This window comes from Medicago sativa, chromosome 2, assembly GCF_051527215.1.
Source record: "Medicago sativa cultivar Bolivia chromosome 2, Bolivia_mono, whole genome shotgun sequence".
Classification (NCBI taxonomy): Eukaryota; Viridiplantae; Streptophyta; class Magnoliopsida; order Fabales; family Fabaceae; genus Medicago; species Medicago sativa.
Window position 1 is genome coordinate 56,584,021 of NC_140750.1, and position 17,110 is coordinate 56,601,130.

The following is a 17,110-nucleotide window of genomic DNA, read 5'->3' on the forward strand; positions in this document are numbered from 1 at the left end:
TTTTATTAAACCGACCCCCTCCCTATGAGTTAACGAACGAAAAGTCAAAGCCTCCATAGTGGGGCGGTCAACACTGACTCCCTGAAAATGAGTTGAAAAGTGAGAGAATACAGCACCGCGAACATTATCGACACCTTCAACCAACACACCATTCACCAAGAAAAATGGGATAGCATTTCGGCGTTTTCTAGTAGACATAATACTATGAAAAAATTTAGAATTTGCATCCCCTTCACGGAGCCATTGCATCCTTGACTGTTGCCAGAAAATACTAGAATTCATCCGGACTAAAGAAAACAGCTCCTCCGTAAAACCATGAAGGTCCTCAACCTCAGCATCAAGTAAAACATCCGACTCGCCTTTTAAATCCAGATCAGAAATTCTATCTTTTAGAGTCACAATTTTAGCAGGTAAATTTTGAGTATGAGTCTGATGCCACTCCCGTAGAGCCAATTTAATTAATTTAAATTTTTCTTTCAGCACAAATCCACCCCAACCTTCAACCTGGAAAGAATTCCATTTATCACGAGCAAAGCTATTGTACCCAGCAAAATTCTCCCAACATTTTAACATCCGCAACGGTCTCGGCCCCCAATTCTCTTCATCAACAGACAGAACTAAAGGACAGTGATCAGAGAAGCCACGAGCCGAAGCCAACTGAAAACAATCAGGCCAAGTCAAACACCAGCTTTCAGACAAAAGAATACGATCAATACGACTCATCGAACTCCCGTCCCCACGGAACCAAGTATAACGACGGCGTCGAAGAGGGAGGTCAATCAAGGAGTTGCTAATAATAAACTGATTAAAAAGAGCGCTCCCTGTTTGATTGACTGCAATTCCTACACTGCGACGTTCTTCAACACACCGGACCACATTAAAGTCTCCACAAATACAAACATTCTGATCAGCCACTGACAACAAATAATTTGAAATATTAATCCAGAGTGCCTGTTGACGAGTAACATCACATGGTGCATATACATTAAAAACAACAAACCGCTCACCCGTCTTCACAAAACTACCCACAATCACCAACACATTAACAAAACTACCCACTATCCCACAAAGTTACCAACCCACCCGATGCACCAATCGAAGGTTGAAAAGAAAAATCGACATCAACACCACCCCATAAAGACTGACTCAACTGAACATCTATACTAACTAACTTTGTCTCTTGAATACACATAACCAAAGGTTTCTTCTCCCTCACCAATTGACACACCTCCCTCCTTTTCTCAAAACCACCAAGACCCCGGACATTCCAAGAAATTATCTTCATCTAGACACACACACACACCACACCACGCCTCACCCCACCACCAACCTCACGACCTAATCCCCCTTCCCTCCGCCCTCTGAATTTTTTCGTCCCGCTCCTGACAACACATTAAACTTGTTATTTTTATCTCCCTTAAATTTAAGACCCACCGTTTTGCCAATATCACAAACATCATCCTTGACCATTTTGCTATTACCATGTAGAACCAACCAATTAGACCATTCATTGTTAACTGAGGGAGTAGAATCACCCCGAGAAGACCCTTCTTCAGAGATTACCTTCACCTTAGAAACATCAGAAACCGACCTACGTTTCTTCCCCGATTTACGTAAAGCTCGGAGCACTTCTTGACGATCTTTGTCTGAAAGTCTCGCAATACGCTTCAAATTTTGAACGCCGTTACGTAGATAACCACCTCCCTTTTTCCTTGTAAATTGCTTAACACGGGATGAAGATGAAACCTTATGAGCCTTGGAAATTGTTGGAAGAACACCAGAAACCTCAATCTTATTTTTATTTACCCACTCCAAACTCCACGGGCCATTTTTCAACGAACGATCCCGACATGGCGGACAAGATTTAGTGCGTTTGACAATTCGTTTAGCTGAGCTTAAAATTTTTTGAGAGTTACTTAATCCACCACGTTCACCAACATTAGCACTAGGAATATTTGGAAGATGTGTTTGTGCAAAAGTAACCGGTATAGATACCTCCTTAACATTAGAAGCTGAAGGCGCTCCATGTAGTAAAGAAAAAACTCGTGCTGAAGCACTAGGAATATTAGGAATATGTGTTTGTGCAAAAGTAGCCGGTTTAGATACCTCCTTAACATTAGAAGGATGAGGCGCTCCATGTAGTGAAGAAAAAACTCCCTGCTGAAGCACTAATGCCGAGGGTGAATTGCCTTTTGTTTCAACAATATCCAACTTCGTAGCTTCCTGACATATAGAGGCTTCATCCTTTTTAAAAGATGAATTGTGTACATGCTGATCAATGCCGTCATCTTTCCATACATCCGAAATGTGTTGCACCAACTCATTCACATCCTCCCTTCCAAAACCGTCTTCATGTTCGTCAGGTGAACCAGAATTTGCATCGACTTGTGACTCTTCATCATCTAAAAGGCAGGCATCTTCACCCAAAGAATAACCCCATTCTTCAATTATTTGGAAATCAAAAAGCACACCATCTATCATAACCTGAGCCCTTGAGTGAATAATATCCAAAGATGTTGTTGACAATAACACCCTCGCAAAATCCAAACGATCTCTATCCACAGTACTATCATCAACCCTCAACAGACAACCAACATCAAGCACACATAATTTAAAAAAATCTATATTCCAAGCGTGAAGAGGTACACCATAAATTCTAACCCACGCACCTCGTTGACCAATCACCGTATCCTTATTCCACGACATAGGATTGGAAAAAAAATTATTGAAAAAATCAGCAGCTTCTGACAACAAAGATTTGACATCCCCATCATCAATAGATCTCAAGAATACTTTATTAGCACCCATCGGAGTAATAGCAAGCTTGTCAAAACCCGCATCAAAAATCCTCCTTTGTAAAACAGGTATAGCTTCACCATTCAAAACAGACACTACCACACCCTTCGTTGCCCAATTAACATCATTAACTGAAGAGTTATATTTAGGAATAAATACCTGTTTAGGTTGCTCCTCAGTACTACCTGCCTTCCCACCCATATGCAATACCTCCTCACACCCCTTACGAACTAGAGGCAAAACCACCTTACTTTTTACTCCCTCGCTCAACTGAACATCCCCCATCTTTCTTTTTACTCCCTCTATATTTTTTTCTCCTTCAACCCTAGTAACAACATCTAGCTTCTTATTACCAAACCTATTAAAACTAGCCACCTTCGCCACCACCTTACAGTCTCCAAACCACACATTATTCAAAGCTTTCAGTAATTTATTGACATCCCGCACTTTACAAAAACGAACAAAACCAAACAACCCGCCATTTACGTTCCGCTTACGAGCCAAATAAACATCCTCCATTATACCACAAACCTCGAAACCTTTACGTAACGACACATTGGAAATACCTTCAGGCACATTCGTAAAATAAAAAGACACAAAGTTTTTAAATTCAGTACCAGAATGTTCCACGATAACTTCTTCTTGTTGATGAGTTGTCGGTTGATTCAATGCATGCTGGGTTCGTGCAGCTTCACTATGGTGTAATACTTGAATATTCTGATCATGGTTTATAATTTGGGCCACTTTTACTCATGTAACAGATGCACATCATTAACTTCCTGCTGTTTGTTGCGTGATGAAAATCTGCCCTTACGTGATCCATAGCGTTGCCAAGGGATTACATTGTCCTGCTGATTTTGTTTGTTCATTGATCGACCTGGACGTGAATAATTCAGAATGACTTGTCCATCTCTCGACACATCAGATTCAAAAAACTCTTGTTCATCGTCGGCCTCCATGTAGCTCAATTCGGAACCGTACCTAACCCTAACCCTAGACCGTCTTCGTCGATGCTCCTCCCATGCTCCTCCGCCCCGCGGATCATCCAGAAACCTGTCCCGCCGTCTATCCACCTGTTCAGACGCTTTCCCCCTTCGCAGTCTCGCACCAGATACCTCTCCCCTAACCCCCCATATGGTGGCACCCTGCTTGGACCCCAATCCCCCCCCATAGTACCTCTCATCCGGTGATAGTGAATACCGGCGCGGTTGTCGACGGTGGATCCGACGGTAACCGCCTCTCACTCCCTCTCTGGACCACGCTCTCCTCTCACTCATTATTTTTTCTTTTTTTTTTCTTTCTTGTTGATAAACTTAATATGCTTTAATGCTATATGCTATGCTTATTTGTGTTTTTTAACCTGTATACAATTTGATCATGTCTACATAAAAAATGTATTTCCTTAAGGGTTTTTTTTACGGGTGCCCCTAATATGGACCCTTTTAAATAGGTCCAACCATGCACCTCTTTCCTACAACCGGTTATAACAGGTCATTTTGTTATTATCCAGTAATTTTTAAATCTTTTGAAATGAGTTTTTTCGGTGGGGTTCTTTCCTTTCCCATATGACTCCACCACTACTGCTATGTTAAACAAAATTACCAACAATAATAATTCCAATCAAATTCAGTTTTAGCATCTTTTTAGCATATGCATTCGGAGCAATTGTTGGAGTAAATGGTTTATTAATTTCAGTCATTAATGTAAATATTTCTTTAGTCAACAAACTGAAGGTGATTCCTGGGTTTGTGAAAATCAAATATCAGTCAACAGGGTTAGAACTTTTTTTTTACTTCAGATTGAATGAAGTCCTGGTTACATGGACACTTTCTAAGTTAAATTTTCATTCCATGGCTACTTATAAGTTAAATTCCACTTTCTAAAGGCTAACATTTCCTATTCAAACTTCATTTTTCCTCTTTAGAAACATTCATCACTAGATCTTTTAAGAGTGTGAGTTATTTAATCAAGTTATGGATCAAACCATCTTACCACCAACAACATGTAATCCTTTTTGAGTTCTCCCTTGTCTTACAAAAATGCAATTCTCTAAGAAAAAAAGTTAGAAGAGATTCTAAAAAAACAAGTTAGGGAGAGTGTGAAAGTGACAAAAAAACCAAAGAAAAAAAGATATAAAATGACCTGCTATATCCTGTTAAACTTAAGAGGAGCATGGTTGGATCTATTTAAAAGGGTCCATATTAGGGGCACCCTTTTTTTACAAGTATTTACTTACGTTTCTATTTTAAAATTTATTTTAACATGCCATAATTGATAGTGCACACATGTAATACATGCAACTTAACTGTGATGTTTCGAACAGTGAGTCGATTTTCAGCATAAAAGAAAAGATGAGGAGGACGGTTTGGACGATTAAGAGAATGAGAAAATGGAGATATGTGGTTTAATTTCCAGTGCCAGCTCATGGGGACAAAAAAAATCAAATCAGGTATGTAGCGTATAATTGAGTATAATCACAATTTGACAACAGTGCTAAAAACTAACTGTCACGATAACAAATGTCTCAAATTAATATTATGTGCATCATTCTCAAGTTTAATTAGAATGAGTGGTTGAAAAATATTGTTTATAAAATTCCTCTCAAGTTTTTTGTTTTGTTCAAGACTCCTCTCTCAACTTTATTATACTCCATTATGCATTTATGACAATGATTTACATCAAATGAATAGTTAGTAATAGTTGAGTTCTATAACTTTGTTACACTTTAAGTAACATTTGATATTGAACAAAGAGAGTATATTTTATGATAAGAAAATAATTATGATTCTCGTATTTCTGGCATGAATGGTCTTAGTTGAAGATTTCTAATCTGCTACTTTGGGATAAAGGTATCATGCTCCAAATTAAAAGACAATATAGCTCTTTCAGGCAATACTACATACTGAAATTACAATAATGGAGGTACTTCATCACCCGCTATCACTTTCTATCATCCAATAACAATTTGTACATGTCAATGAGGTTTTTGATCCAATGATACTTTTATTAAACTAGTACATACAAAACAAAAATCCAATAAAAAATCGAAAATATTATGGTAACAAAATTGACATTTAAAATTGGACAGACATTTGATTAAAAACATAACCTTAATTGGGATATAGGAATAATACTCATTCTGAAGAAACAGTTCAACTGAAATGAAACTTGTGATAACTTTCTGAACGTCTTAGTTTTTTTCTCGGTTTCTTACAAAGGAGTTGCGCGCTAACAATTTCTGGCTGGAAGTGAACCGGTCACCCTGCATGAAACATGTTAAGCATCAAAAAACTTCACATCCAACAGCACTATAATATACTATGCTACACTATTTAACAGAAAATTATGTCTTGGGTAGAAATAAAAACAAATTTCAAGCGAAGAAATAAATAAATAATACTCATGAGTATCCTTTCTGCTACTTCTATCATATTTAATGTTATTATTCATAAATTATTTTTTAATTAATTTAGATTTTTTTTCCCAATCAAACCTTTTATTCTCATGGAACAAGCTATCATGAGGAGCAATTTGAAAAATACAATAACTTTATTTATTAATCAGAGAAATTAAATGACATTACTTTTCTGAAAGAGTGTAAAGTTCGTAATTTTTTCTTAATATTATGAGAGACTAGATGGAGTATTTGGCAAGTAAAATTTTTATTAACTTGTTTATATTTTTGAAGTGTTGCATCCTTGTTTACATGTTTTTGTTGTTCCTCACTACTTACAACTGTTGTCTGTGCTAATTCCTAACTTTTTAATAGTGACTTGTGAAACAATTGTTGCTGTTCCTTCTTACATCTGTTGTCAGTTGATACTTTATAGCTTGTAAAACCATTTTTATCACAATTCAAAGAAAATTGTTTATAAACAAGTAACACCGAGAAAATATCAACATGAAAATAAAGTATCAACTTTTATCAGGGATAAAACAAGGCTGAGAAAACCAGAACAAACCTTGCACATGGATGCTGCCGACTCAGATTCCAGAGTTTGCACTGGAAGATGCCCAAGCGACTGGAAAGAATCAAGGGCTTCCAAAGTCAGCTGCCAGCCACAACGAGCTGCAGGACCCACGTCAGAAGTGGAACAAGAACTATCACAGCCAGCAGCCGCAACAACTCCATTCACCCAAGGACAGTAGTCATTATGTAATTTGATTGGATCAAATTCAACACGTCCACTACTGTTGTCTCTGTAAGGAGTCCCTGATCATTAGAACCAAGCCAAATAGTTAATGTACAGCAAACAGCTGTGAGAATAAGGTAGCACATAATAGGGGGAATTTTCTAAGACTAAATAAATTAATCAGCATAATATTAGAGATTTTTATGTGACTGTTGGCATAAATATGGTTAATAGTTCAAAATTTAATTCAAAGATCATTCATTATTGATTGACGCGACCACCACAAAACTGGTTAAAGTCATAAAGTTGATAGTATTATCTGATATAGGTTTCATAACTCATATAATAACATAAACATGATAATTAATGGATCCTCGAACTATGATTATGCAATATAATAATTATCTTTATGTATAATATACTCATTATAACAGTTACATAAACACTGTCACTATACGTGTGATCAAATGGGAATGTTTGGATGGGAAAAGATGGCTTCTAAAACGGAGAAGGAAGAGAGGGGGGGCAGGAAATGGAGACAAATGATTTGATTCCCAAACAAGGAATGGATGCATGCTTTCTTCACTAAGCATCCAAACAACAAGCTATATTCCACTCTCTTCTCTTTGGATCTATAAATTGTTCCCTCCACTCCAATAATCAAGCCATTTTTTATAAGGCCTTCTGATATTACTACTCATGCTTGTCATTGCATTTACATATTTCAAATTTCAATCACCAAATAACTTTTTATAATTAAACACTACATAATCATATTGTTCGGAGAGAGACTGGTAGTCATATTACGATGTAATTATTCATATCTCAAAACAGCTTATACTAACTATTCACAATGAGCATCTGGATGAATGATAGGATAAGGGGCTGGAAGAGCATATCAAAACATAATTGAGATAGAAAGAACTGTATGAAATTTTTTAAAAACAATTATCAACAGGCGTACCCACAACATCGGCATCTAAATTGCCTGATTCATGATGTGTACTATCATCAATATAAGACTCCTTCCCGGTCTGAGTAACTTCTTCCTTGGACACTTCATAGGCAGAACATACAACAGCATTGCAAGAAAGAGACGGATGAGCACTATCATCAATATAAGATGGCTTCCTAATCTGAGTAACTTCTTCCTTGGACACTTCATAGGCAGAACATACAACAGCATTGCAAGAAAGAGACGGATGAGCCCCATCATCAATATAAGATGGCTTCCCAGTCTGAGCAACTTCTTCCTTGGACACTTCATAGGCAGAACATACAACAGCATTGCAAGAAAGAGACGGATGAGCCCCATCATCAATATAAGATGGCTTCCCAGTCTGAGTAACTTCTTCCTTGGACACTTCATAGGCAGAACATACAACAGCATTGCAAGAAAGGGACGGATGCACACTATTTTCAAGGCCTGGCGTCTCCATGCTACAACTGGTCTTTTCACCACTTTCAACAGACTCGACCTTGGTTGAAGCTATAGTTTTTGAGCCACTATCAACCCTTGCTGTAGACTGAGATACCACAGCCTGACTATCCCCTTGAGGATCTTCTCGACTCATTTCTTCTGGCACAAAATCGCCATTATGTCCATGATATGGTGCAAATTCACTAACTTGGCCCTGATTTTCGATCACTTCAGCAATTTGCTCAGCATCGCCCAAACTATCAACTCGATGAACTGAGACATCAGTCCCGTGGATTTCAGCCTCGTGACTTGCACCCATACCAACACTTCCGCCACTAATACCAAAACTAGGACCATCCCTAGCCTGTGCAGTCAATATCTCTGTGTTCAAAACTTCCCCACAAACATTTGAACTGCTAAGACCTGCTTCCCCTCCTGTTCTTTCTAAAGGAGGTTGGTTACAAGCACTCTGTTGCGCTTGATAGCTGCTATTCAACTCTGATGTTTCATTCAAATCAACAGAAGGGAAATTGACTTCATTAAAATCTGCAGGAGAATTTTCAACACTTTCCATTGATTCATCATCTGAACTGTGATAATGCCCATTCATCGCAATAACAGATGATGCATGAGTGGACTCTCTAGTAAATGGCATGCTGGTAACATGGTCCTTCTCTGCGTTCAACTGGTTAACTGTGTTTTCCTCTGCTTCTGATTGAATATTCGCTGAATAGCTGGGTACAGCACCAGAAGGATTTCTTAATGAAAACTGGAGTGTTTCTAAATGATTAGCATCACGGGCACGCTTTGATGGGCCAGCTGAATACTGCTGACCACCACTGATTTCATTATTATCATGGTTAACTACAGTTCTGTCAGTACTATCAGCCTGTTGCATGCTTAGAGGTGGCCTGTCAGCTCTGGTTGCACCATCATCCAACCTGCGCTTGCGTACATTGGGGCCTTGTGATTCATAAGAAGCTTCCGGATCACCAACATCACTTCCTGAAGGGCCCCTATTCCTTAAATTGCTTCCTTCACCAGCATATTGCACATGATCTAAGGTTGAAGTCACATTTATTAGAGAACGACGTGGCCCACTAGCCATTTTAAGATTTAAATCCAAACCTTTATTGGATACTAATTTCCTTTTACCGGATGTTGTCGCCTCATCACGGTCTCCAGTTCTCTCTTTCTCAACACCATCAGCAGCAGCCCATTCATTGATACCACTAGCTGCACTTATTCCTCGCATTGATGCTACTTTCTTGCTCGTTTGAGGAGTATCGGTCCCACAGGGAGCCAAATGAACTGGACGAGGGGCAGTCAAGAAATCCCATATTCTAACTGTGGCTCCACATAAGCTACAATCTAACAAAGGTGACCTAGATTCACAATTAAATTCTGAACCCAGTACATCATTATCCCCGGTATCTTTCCTGGACGAATTTGAAAACTCCTTGCTTGGAGCTGGACCTGGTGCAGAGCCTTTGGCTGGATCAGAGTTGTACCCATTTTTAGCAGATTCAGCCGACTGTTCTCCACAGTCGAGCACATTAGGCAGCCACCGTGGCTCCCATCCACAGAGACTTATAAGCTTCTGTGCCTATTGAAATGGTACATTAATGTAAGGATGGAGATAATAACAACAAAAACCAAATTGGAATAAAATACAATAAAATAAAAAATTAAGATAAATGATGTATTTGAGAAAACCTTACATGTGAGTATGAATGAGGAGCCTGTTCTCCAGTAAGGCTGGTTTCTGCTCTGTACCCCAATTCTCCAGCTGTCTGAATTTGCAATTGAGCAATAAATCTATCGATTTGAGGGCCATGTGTAACCCGCATCTGCTCAACTGCAGATGAAGATACAATGGGAAGAGAGTAGAACTGCAAGAGTCCATCACACCGGTCCTTGAAACCTCCGATAAGAGCTGAATGTGAGGTAGGAGGAAACTGCACCAAGCTTTCTGGACAGCTATTACCTCTCCAAGGACAGTTGATTTTGTGTCCTCTATCAAGCTGTTTAGAAAGTTCTTCACTGGAAGCATCAGCTTCTCCAAATATATGAGAAAAAACAATCAAGGCCCAGACAGCAGCAATAAATTAAGTAATATAAAAGTCAAGATAAGGGGAGTAGTGATGCAGAAGCAAAACATAAGAAAATAAGTCGTACACAGAAAAGAGCCAAGGATGATAAAATATTTTTTATTAAATACTAACTAGATCAAAAGATTTAAGATACCCATCGTTGAAAGCATAATGTAGCAACAATCTGCTAAACTAAAAACATCTAATAAATTCAATCCAGTTGGCATTCTCATGTTAAACAGACTTCCCATTCCCGGCAACAGTTGTAAAGCAATGTGATAGAATCAACTAGACACGCAGAACATAGCCCATTATTTCAATGATTGAAAGGTACAAAATGAATCAGATTGATTTCATGATCAAAAGTACTGAGATATTTTTGGTTTTTCCTCCTTCTCTATCCCTGTCTCTAAGCCTCTGTTGTCAATGCGGAAATGCGGCGCGGCCAACCCAATAACTGGCGCGGTGCGGGAGCGGGGCGCGTAGCGGGCGCTTTTTCGGTGGTGCGGCCACTAATAAATTTAATACTTGATACCATACTATTCAAAAAGAAATACTAAAATACCTTAAACATTACTCAAAATTTCATGAAGTATTCATAATATGAAATAAAAGGGATAGCAAAATCAAAAATGGCCTATGAAGCACGGACTCGGACACGGACACGGACACGACACGGACACGGGACACGGCTAATCTAAAAAAAACCCAGGACACGGACACGGCTATATATATTTTACATGTTAATAAAATAAAAAATTTATGATCACAATTTAACTATAAAATGAAAAGCAAAATTTATGTTTATTTAAACTCAACACTTTGTTTAACAAAATGATGAAATCATGTTCAACTCCCTCCACATTGAGAAAATCAACCACTAAAAAATAAATAAAGTTGGACATACATTATAAAAATGTTACTACTATAAACGTGTGGTGTGGTGGTCATGTGATAAAAGTTCATATTATTATTATACTTCATCAAGGACAAGGACAAGACAAAACGTGTGGTGATAAAAGTTCATAGTATTATATTATATTAATTCAGAAAGGGCAAAGTCACAAAACGTGTGGTGGTGGTGGTCATGTTTTTGGACAAAAAACGAAGCAGCAAAGCAGAGGTACAGAAATGGCGACGGCGAGTACAATAAAAGCCATGAAATTAGAACCAAGAAGAAGGGAAGGAAGCAGACGGCGGCGCCGGAAAAGGTGTGGTGGTGGAAAATGGAGCAGCGAAAACACTACCTTTCTCTACTGATTCTCTAATTCTCATTCTTTTTCTTCTTTTTTTCTGTGATTTGCCGCGTCGGTTTACACCAGAGCGGTGTCGGATCCGTGTCCGACCAACTATTTTTTTTGTTTTTGTTGGATACGGCAATATCCGCGTCTGACGCGAATCGTACGCGTGTCGTACGCGCGTCCGTGTCGGAACCGCGTCGGACACCGCGACACGGCGGATCTCAGCCGCGTCTGTGCATCATAGAAAATGGCTAATACCAATTATATACGACCAGTACAAGTTATTGTTTTACTATTTATAGGTCCATTTTGGCCGCTTTCCACTTCTGACACGCGCCGACGCGGCCTGGTGCGGTGGTCTTGATTTTTCCGCTCCGCTCCGCTGTAGCGGCCGGCGCGGCCGCTTTTGATAACAGAGCTCTTAGCTATAGGTTCTGAATCAACAGTTAACCCTTTTTTCCGTCTCTGTATGAATCAATATTCTTCCATTCCAATTCCTTCCCAGTACCTCCCAATGCAAATCGCAAATCTGGCATGTAAGTTTAAGCTCATCCATACTCTCACAAAAATTAAGTATTTTAGCAGTAGTGTCAAATTTGATTCCCCATGAAGAGATCACAAAACAATGCACTATAAGCAGTGTTGTCAATTGCAGATCACGAAAAATAGCGGTTTGTTCAAATTTTGCTACTCAAAGTGCTACCGCGGTACTATAGCCGCAATTTGACAATTATGAACTAAATAGCATATCGCATAACAATAACAATTAGTTCAAATTCTGCTACGCTATATCCGCTATTTAACATCACTAACTATAAGTAGTTGGGGAAAGCACCATACCCCACAGCCCAAACACTATAACCTCTCTTACAAAGCATTAATATGCTTCCATTCCAACTCCTCCCAGTACCTCACAATGAAAATTTCAAATATGACATGTTAGTTTAAGTTTATCCATGCTCTTATGAAATTTTAAGTAGTTTAGCTATTGTGTCAAAATTGAACCATCATGAAGAGAAAACTTTTGGTTACGGCAGGACTAGTGAACTACGCGTCACTGATTGAGCTAAAAATAAAAAACAATGCATTGTAAGCAGTGTGGTCAATTGAAGACCACAGAGAATAGCGGTTTATTCAAATTCACTACTCAAAAATGCTACTGCAGCACGGTAGCCGCAATTTGGCAAGATTATGTACTAAACAGTGTATCGTAGAACAATAGCAATTTATTCAAATTTTCCGCTGTGCTATATCTGTTATTTAACAAAACTGACTATAAGTAATTAAGGAAAGCATCATACCCCACAGCCTAAACACGAAACAAAACAAGTATATAAAAATTAAAAAGCTAATATCACCTCTCCTCTATATCACATAAACTTGACATAGTTCGATCGAAACATAGCGGAACCAACAATCACAAAGCAAGAAAAGATTAAAGCATTACAAGAATATTCTCACCTTCAGCCGAGGAAGCCGAGGGCAACGCGTAATCTAACTGCACACCGCATAACTCACATTCAATCTTACTAACATCAACATTCACCCACCCTCTTTTAGCACAAGCTAAAGGACCACCAACCTACAAAATTCACCAAAACTCGTTACAATTTTCCCCAATTTAACTACAATTATCTTAACCTAGTTACTTAGAACACAATCTTCAGTTCCAAAACAAAAATTACAATTTTCCCTAATTTCACTTCAATTATCTTAATTCTTAACCTAATTCCTTAGAGCACAACTTCACTTCCAAAAATCTGCTACAATTTTCCCCAATTTCACTATAATTATGTTAACCTAATTGCTTAGAGCACAATTAAGCGAACCTTGGGCAATTTTCCGGCGAGTTTGAAAGTGGATAGGCGACGAAGCAAATCACAGCGTTCCCAGGGTCTACACGAAGGATTTGAAGCACCGTGCAGCGCTGAAGCAATGAGCATGTACGAATCCGCACTGGATTTATCGCGCCGGTTAGCTTCTCCGGTGGCGTCGTACGGCGGAGATGAAGCTCCGGCAGAGCTGAGAGAATTGAGAAGATGTTAGAGAGAGAGAGAGAGAGAGAGAAACCCTAGAGAGAGAGAGAGGAAAGTTTGTTACCTAGCAGCAGAATGTGGTTTACGATTCTTCTTCTTCGAAGAGGTTACAACACCGTCTTCCTTCATTTTTCAAAATTTAATTTAAGTTGGAAGCTTCTTTTCGCTTATCGATTATGATTTTGCTTCTACTTCTACTTCTATGTCGTATGCTAGTTTTGGGTAGGCGTGATCTACCTATTTTTATCCATTTTTTTAATTTATTAATTAACGCATATTCTCTTATCCCACCTTTTTTTTATTGTAGTCCTATTTGTAGTGGCTTTTTTATTTTCGATTTAATTAAGCTCCTTTATGTTAAAAACATGAGTAACTTGTGCCAAAATGAAACATTTGAATAACCTTGTTTTTAACGTTTCATTGTGAAAGTTTATCAAAAAGATTTTGGAGCTTTATGATGGATGGATGTTTTATGTAAGTTGTGATTGAGTGTTTGGTCAAACATGTTTTAATCTTTGAATCGAATTCATCTCATTCTCACGTGTGTCGAGTCATAATCATCATATGTCGAGAGTATATATACACATCGAAGGTCCATGGTGAAATCCATCCATGGACGTTAGTTAAGTCAAGTTGAGACTCAACCTCTCACGACATCAGAGGTACCGACACCACATGTAGTAGTACCACCCCCAACTAGAGAGGCGCCACCATCAAAATAGGTTAAACAAATACCACAATATCCTTGAGAAGAGGAGTTGGCAACACTATATATAAATTGTCCATAATATTTCTCTCTTATTTTGTTTTTCATATATACCATGTGGAACCTCACATTTGGAGTAGTAAACAATTTCGTAAAATTAGAATATATTATAATTAAAGTATAATTATAATTACTTTTATTATTTTTCAAATCATCTCAATACTCTCTAAAGGTGATCAACAATAAAAAACAATATGAATGAGATGTCCATCGGTTACAATTATAAACAGTCGAACTTAAACCTTTAATTTCTTCAACAATATTTAAACAAACTCTTACTCGAACTAGTGTATAATCGTTTCTAAATGTTGTGGGAGATCATTGTGAGATTTAGGTTGGCGCCACTTATAAGTGCAATTGCATGAGGGTAGATAAGGTCTCGCACGTGTCTTTATTGAGAGGTAGCTCAAAAGGATTCCACGACACCCACTTATCATGCGTCAATATGACAATCATGATGGATGACGTCACTTGCATATTCGCTTGTTTATGTCTTGTCATACGTTTTCAAGGTCCACTTAGCATGGCTAACTAATTCTTTTTTACCATTGTAGCGAAGGAAAGAAAGTAAGTGAAGAGAAATGAAAGCTAGTTAAAAGTATTTTCTTCATTGTTTAGATCTCTCACAAGGATGGAAATAAATCGTTCTTTTTGTGCATCTAACATGAAAATATTTTCCTTTATTTTTATCATTTTATTAAAAAATATGAAACATTTAAACTTATTTTTTACTCACAATATTTAAACTGCATAAAATAAAACATATTAGATGGGAGTAAAATTAAAATTAGTGATGTTGTTCTTCCTCTTCACCAAACGCAATTCCTTATTTCATTTTTAGTTTCTCTAAAATTTTCAGCTAGTTTTGCTCCACAAAATATTTTATGTCACAACTTTTGTTCCCTGATTTTAAGTCAACTTGTGTGTATCCTTCAAACTTTTGAATTATTTTTTACAATCATGTTTAGTACATTATAGACATTTGTCTTGAAAAAGTTTAATATTTTTTAACATTGGATTTGTGGTCGTTGATGCTTACAGGTTTGTAGTAAGTTGTTGGTTATTGGACATGTTTCCCTGTTGGCGGTCGGGTTCATTACGTATTATATGCACCGTCCATTTACAGTGGCATTACTGGGTTTTTCATCTCAAACATTGTTGTGCTATGGGTTTGATGAGTTTCGATGATGTCTGGTTTCGATTGATTTTGACTCTACAATGTTACAAGTAATCTCTATCATATATGGAGCTATCTGGTTCAATATGGGTTTTGTGATTTGATTTGAGGTGGATTGTTCACTCACCAAGCTTTCTTTTTTGCATTTTGGATAAAAAAAACAATTTCACCACGTTTGTTGTGAAATGAGTGATTTAGATTGGAGTGTTTCCAATTATGTCATCATTATATAGCAAATATGTGACAAACCTAGTGACAAGAAACACAGTGTGATGCTGAGCCTGGTCGATGGGAGATATCTAGACAAAATAACGAGAGTACATTGAGGTGGAAATTCATAGGTGACGTTGAGTGTGAAAATAAACAGTCAGAAACTCCAACACGATCCTTTTTTACTCTTTTGTGTAACCTAAATGGATTTCAGTGTAAGTAGAGCGAGCCTACGAGGGTTTAAGACTATCCGCCTACGCCAAATCATAGACCATTTTCCTTATATATGAATTATATGAGTTAAAGTTGTACCATAAGTTGGAATACATTAGGTGTTGTATTGTGAGTAACCAAATGTATGCGTGTTGGGGAAATATCAAAAGGGGGTGAATATGTAAATGAATCCTTGTGAAAATTGACTATGCATCATAACTTGTGTGAGAAACATGCTTGGATTCTTGAAACAAACCTAAGCATGTTAATGAATATGTGACTACCGGTTTATTCCAAAGACCAAACTTCACTTAAGGACATAACTTTTAGTCTAAACTGGTTTGCTGGTAACTCTTTTGGGTCGGGTCGAGTCTGATCCGCTAACAATACTATCCGGTCCACAAGCAACCTTGTCCTCATGGTTGGGGGTAACTTGTTGGCGTGTGGGCAGGAGCACAGTAGGGCTGCATTGGGACCCGAGAGGTGGTATCATGTTGGATGATGGGAGTGGTAGTTGAATCATATGGTGGAGGATGAGTCTTGGGAATGTTACTTTTGAAATCTTGGGAGTGGGAAGTACTTTTGACTGTTTAGTAGTGTCAGGCAGATCAACTGTTGCGGTTGTGTTTTGTTTTATCTTGGTTTTCGGGTGTCAAACATTGATTACGTTTGAACCTTTTTAACCTTTGATATCTCATTTTTTCTTGGGAAGGGAAAAAATAAGCAAAACCCTTGAGAATCGAGGTCCGGGAGTTGTTTTCGCTACGGGAAGGTGTTAGGCACCCATAACGACTATAGTATCCTATAGGAACCGTCTTTACTTTCTACACGCGCGCTTTATTTTTAAATGCTATTTGGAAAATGATATTTACACCTAAGAGTTTACTAAGTCAAGAATTGGAGGGAGAAGAAAGTGTTTTGAATTTTTATTTTATTTGAATTGAAGGAATATTGTTTCCTTGCCTACGTACCCTTTTAAGGGATCGAATCCATCGTAGTTCTCTTCCAAAAAATGTTTTTGTTTT

At 38.0% G+C, this 17,110-nt stretch overlaps 1 protein-coding gene across 3 annotated transcripts; it reads right to left on the reverse strand.

Moving 5' to 3' along the window:
* Window positions 1-5,704: 5,704 nt before the first annotated feature.
* LOC146949170 (uncharacterized) lies at window positions 5,705-13,933 on the reverse strand. Of its 3 annotated transcripts, none has more exons than XM_085745240.1 (7): window positions 13,784-13,933; window positions 13,513-13,705; window positions 13,145-13,265; window positions 10,071-10,405; window positions 7,894-9,955; window positions 6,759-7,009; window positions 5,705-6,058 (listed from the first exon to the last, which is right to left on the reverse strand). In XM_085745240.1, the coding sequence occupies exons 1-7, from the start codon at window positions 13,846-13,848 to the stop codon at window positions 5,987-5,989; spliced, it is 3,099 nt and encodes a 1,032-aa protein (XP_085601366.1). In that variant the 5' UTR covers window positions 13,849-13,933; the 3' UTR covers window positions 5,705-5,986. The 3 variants fall into 3 exon arrangements, with proteins under 3 accessions (XP_085601366.1, XP_085601365.1, XP_085601367.1); XM_085745239.1 differs by having other exon boundaries at window positions 10,071-10,408; XM_085745241.1 differs by having other exon boundaries at window positions 10,071-11,079; window positions 11,936-13,265.
* Window positions 13,934-17,110: the final 3,177 nt, after the last annotated feature.

What these genes read in the sequence shown, in the direction of transcription:
- LOC146949170 (XM_085745239.1), bottom strand. Translation starts at nt 13,848, where the DNA reads ATGAAGGAAGACGGTGTTGTAACCTCTTCGAAGAAGAAGAATCGTAAA. An exon ending in TCGCCGGAAAATTGCCCAAG is followed by an intron (nt 13,266 to 13,512) that starts GTTCGCTTAATT and finishes TGAATTTTGTAG; the next exon opens with GTTGGTGGTCCTTTAGCTTG. An exon ending in TTTAGATGCCGATGTTGTGG is followed by an intron (nt 7,010 to 7,893) that starts GTACGCCTGTTG and finishes TCTAATGATCAG; the next exon opens with GGACTCCTTACAGAGACAAC.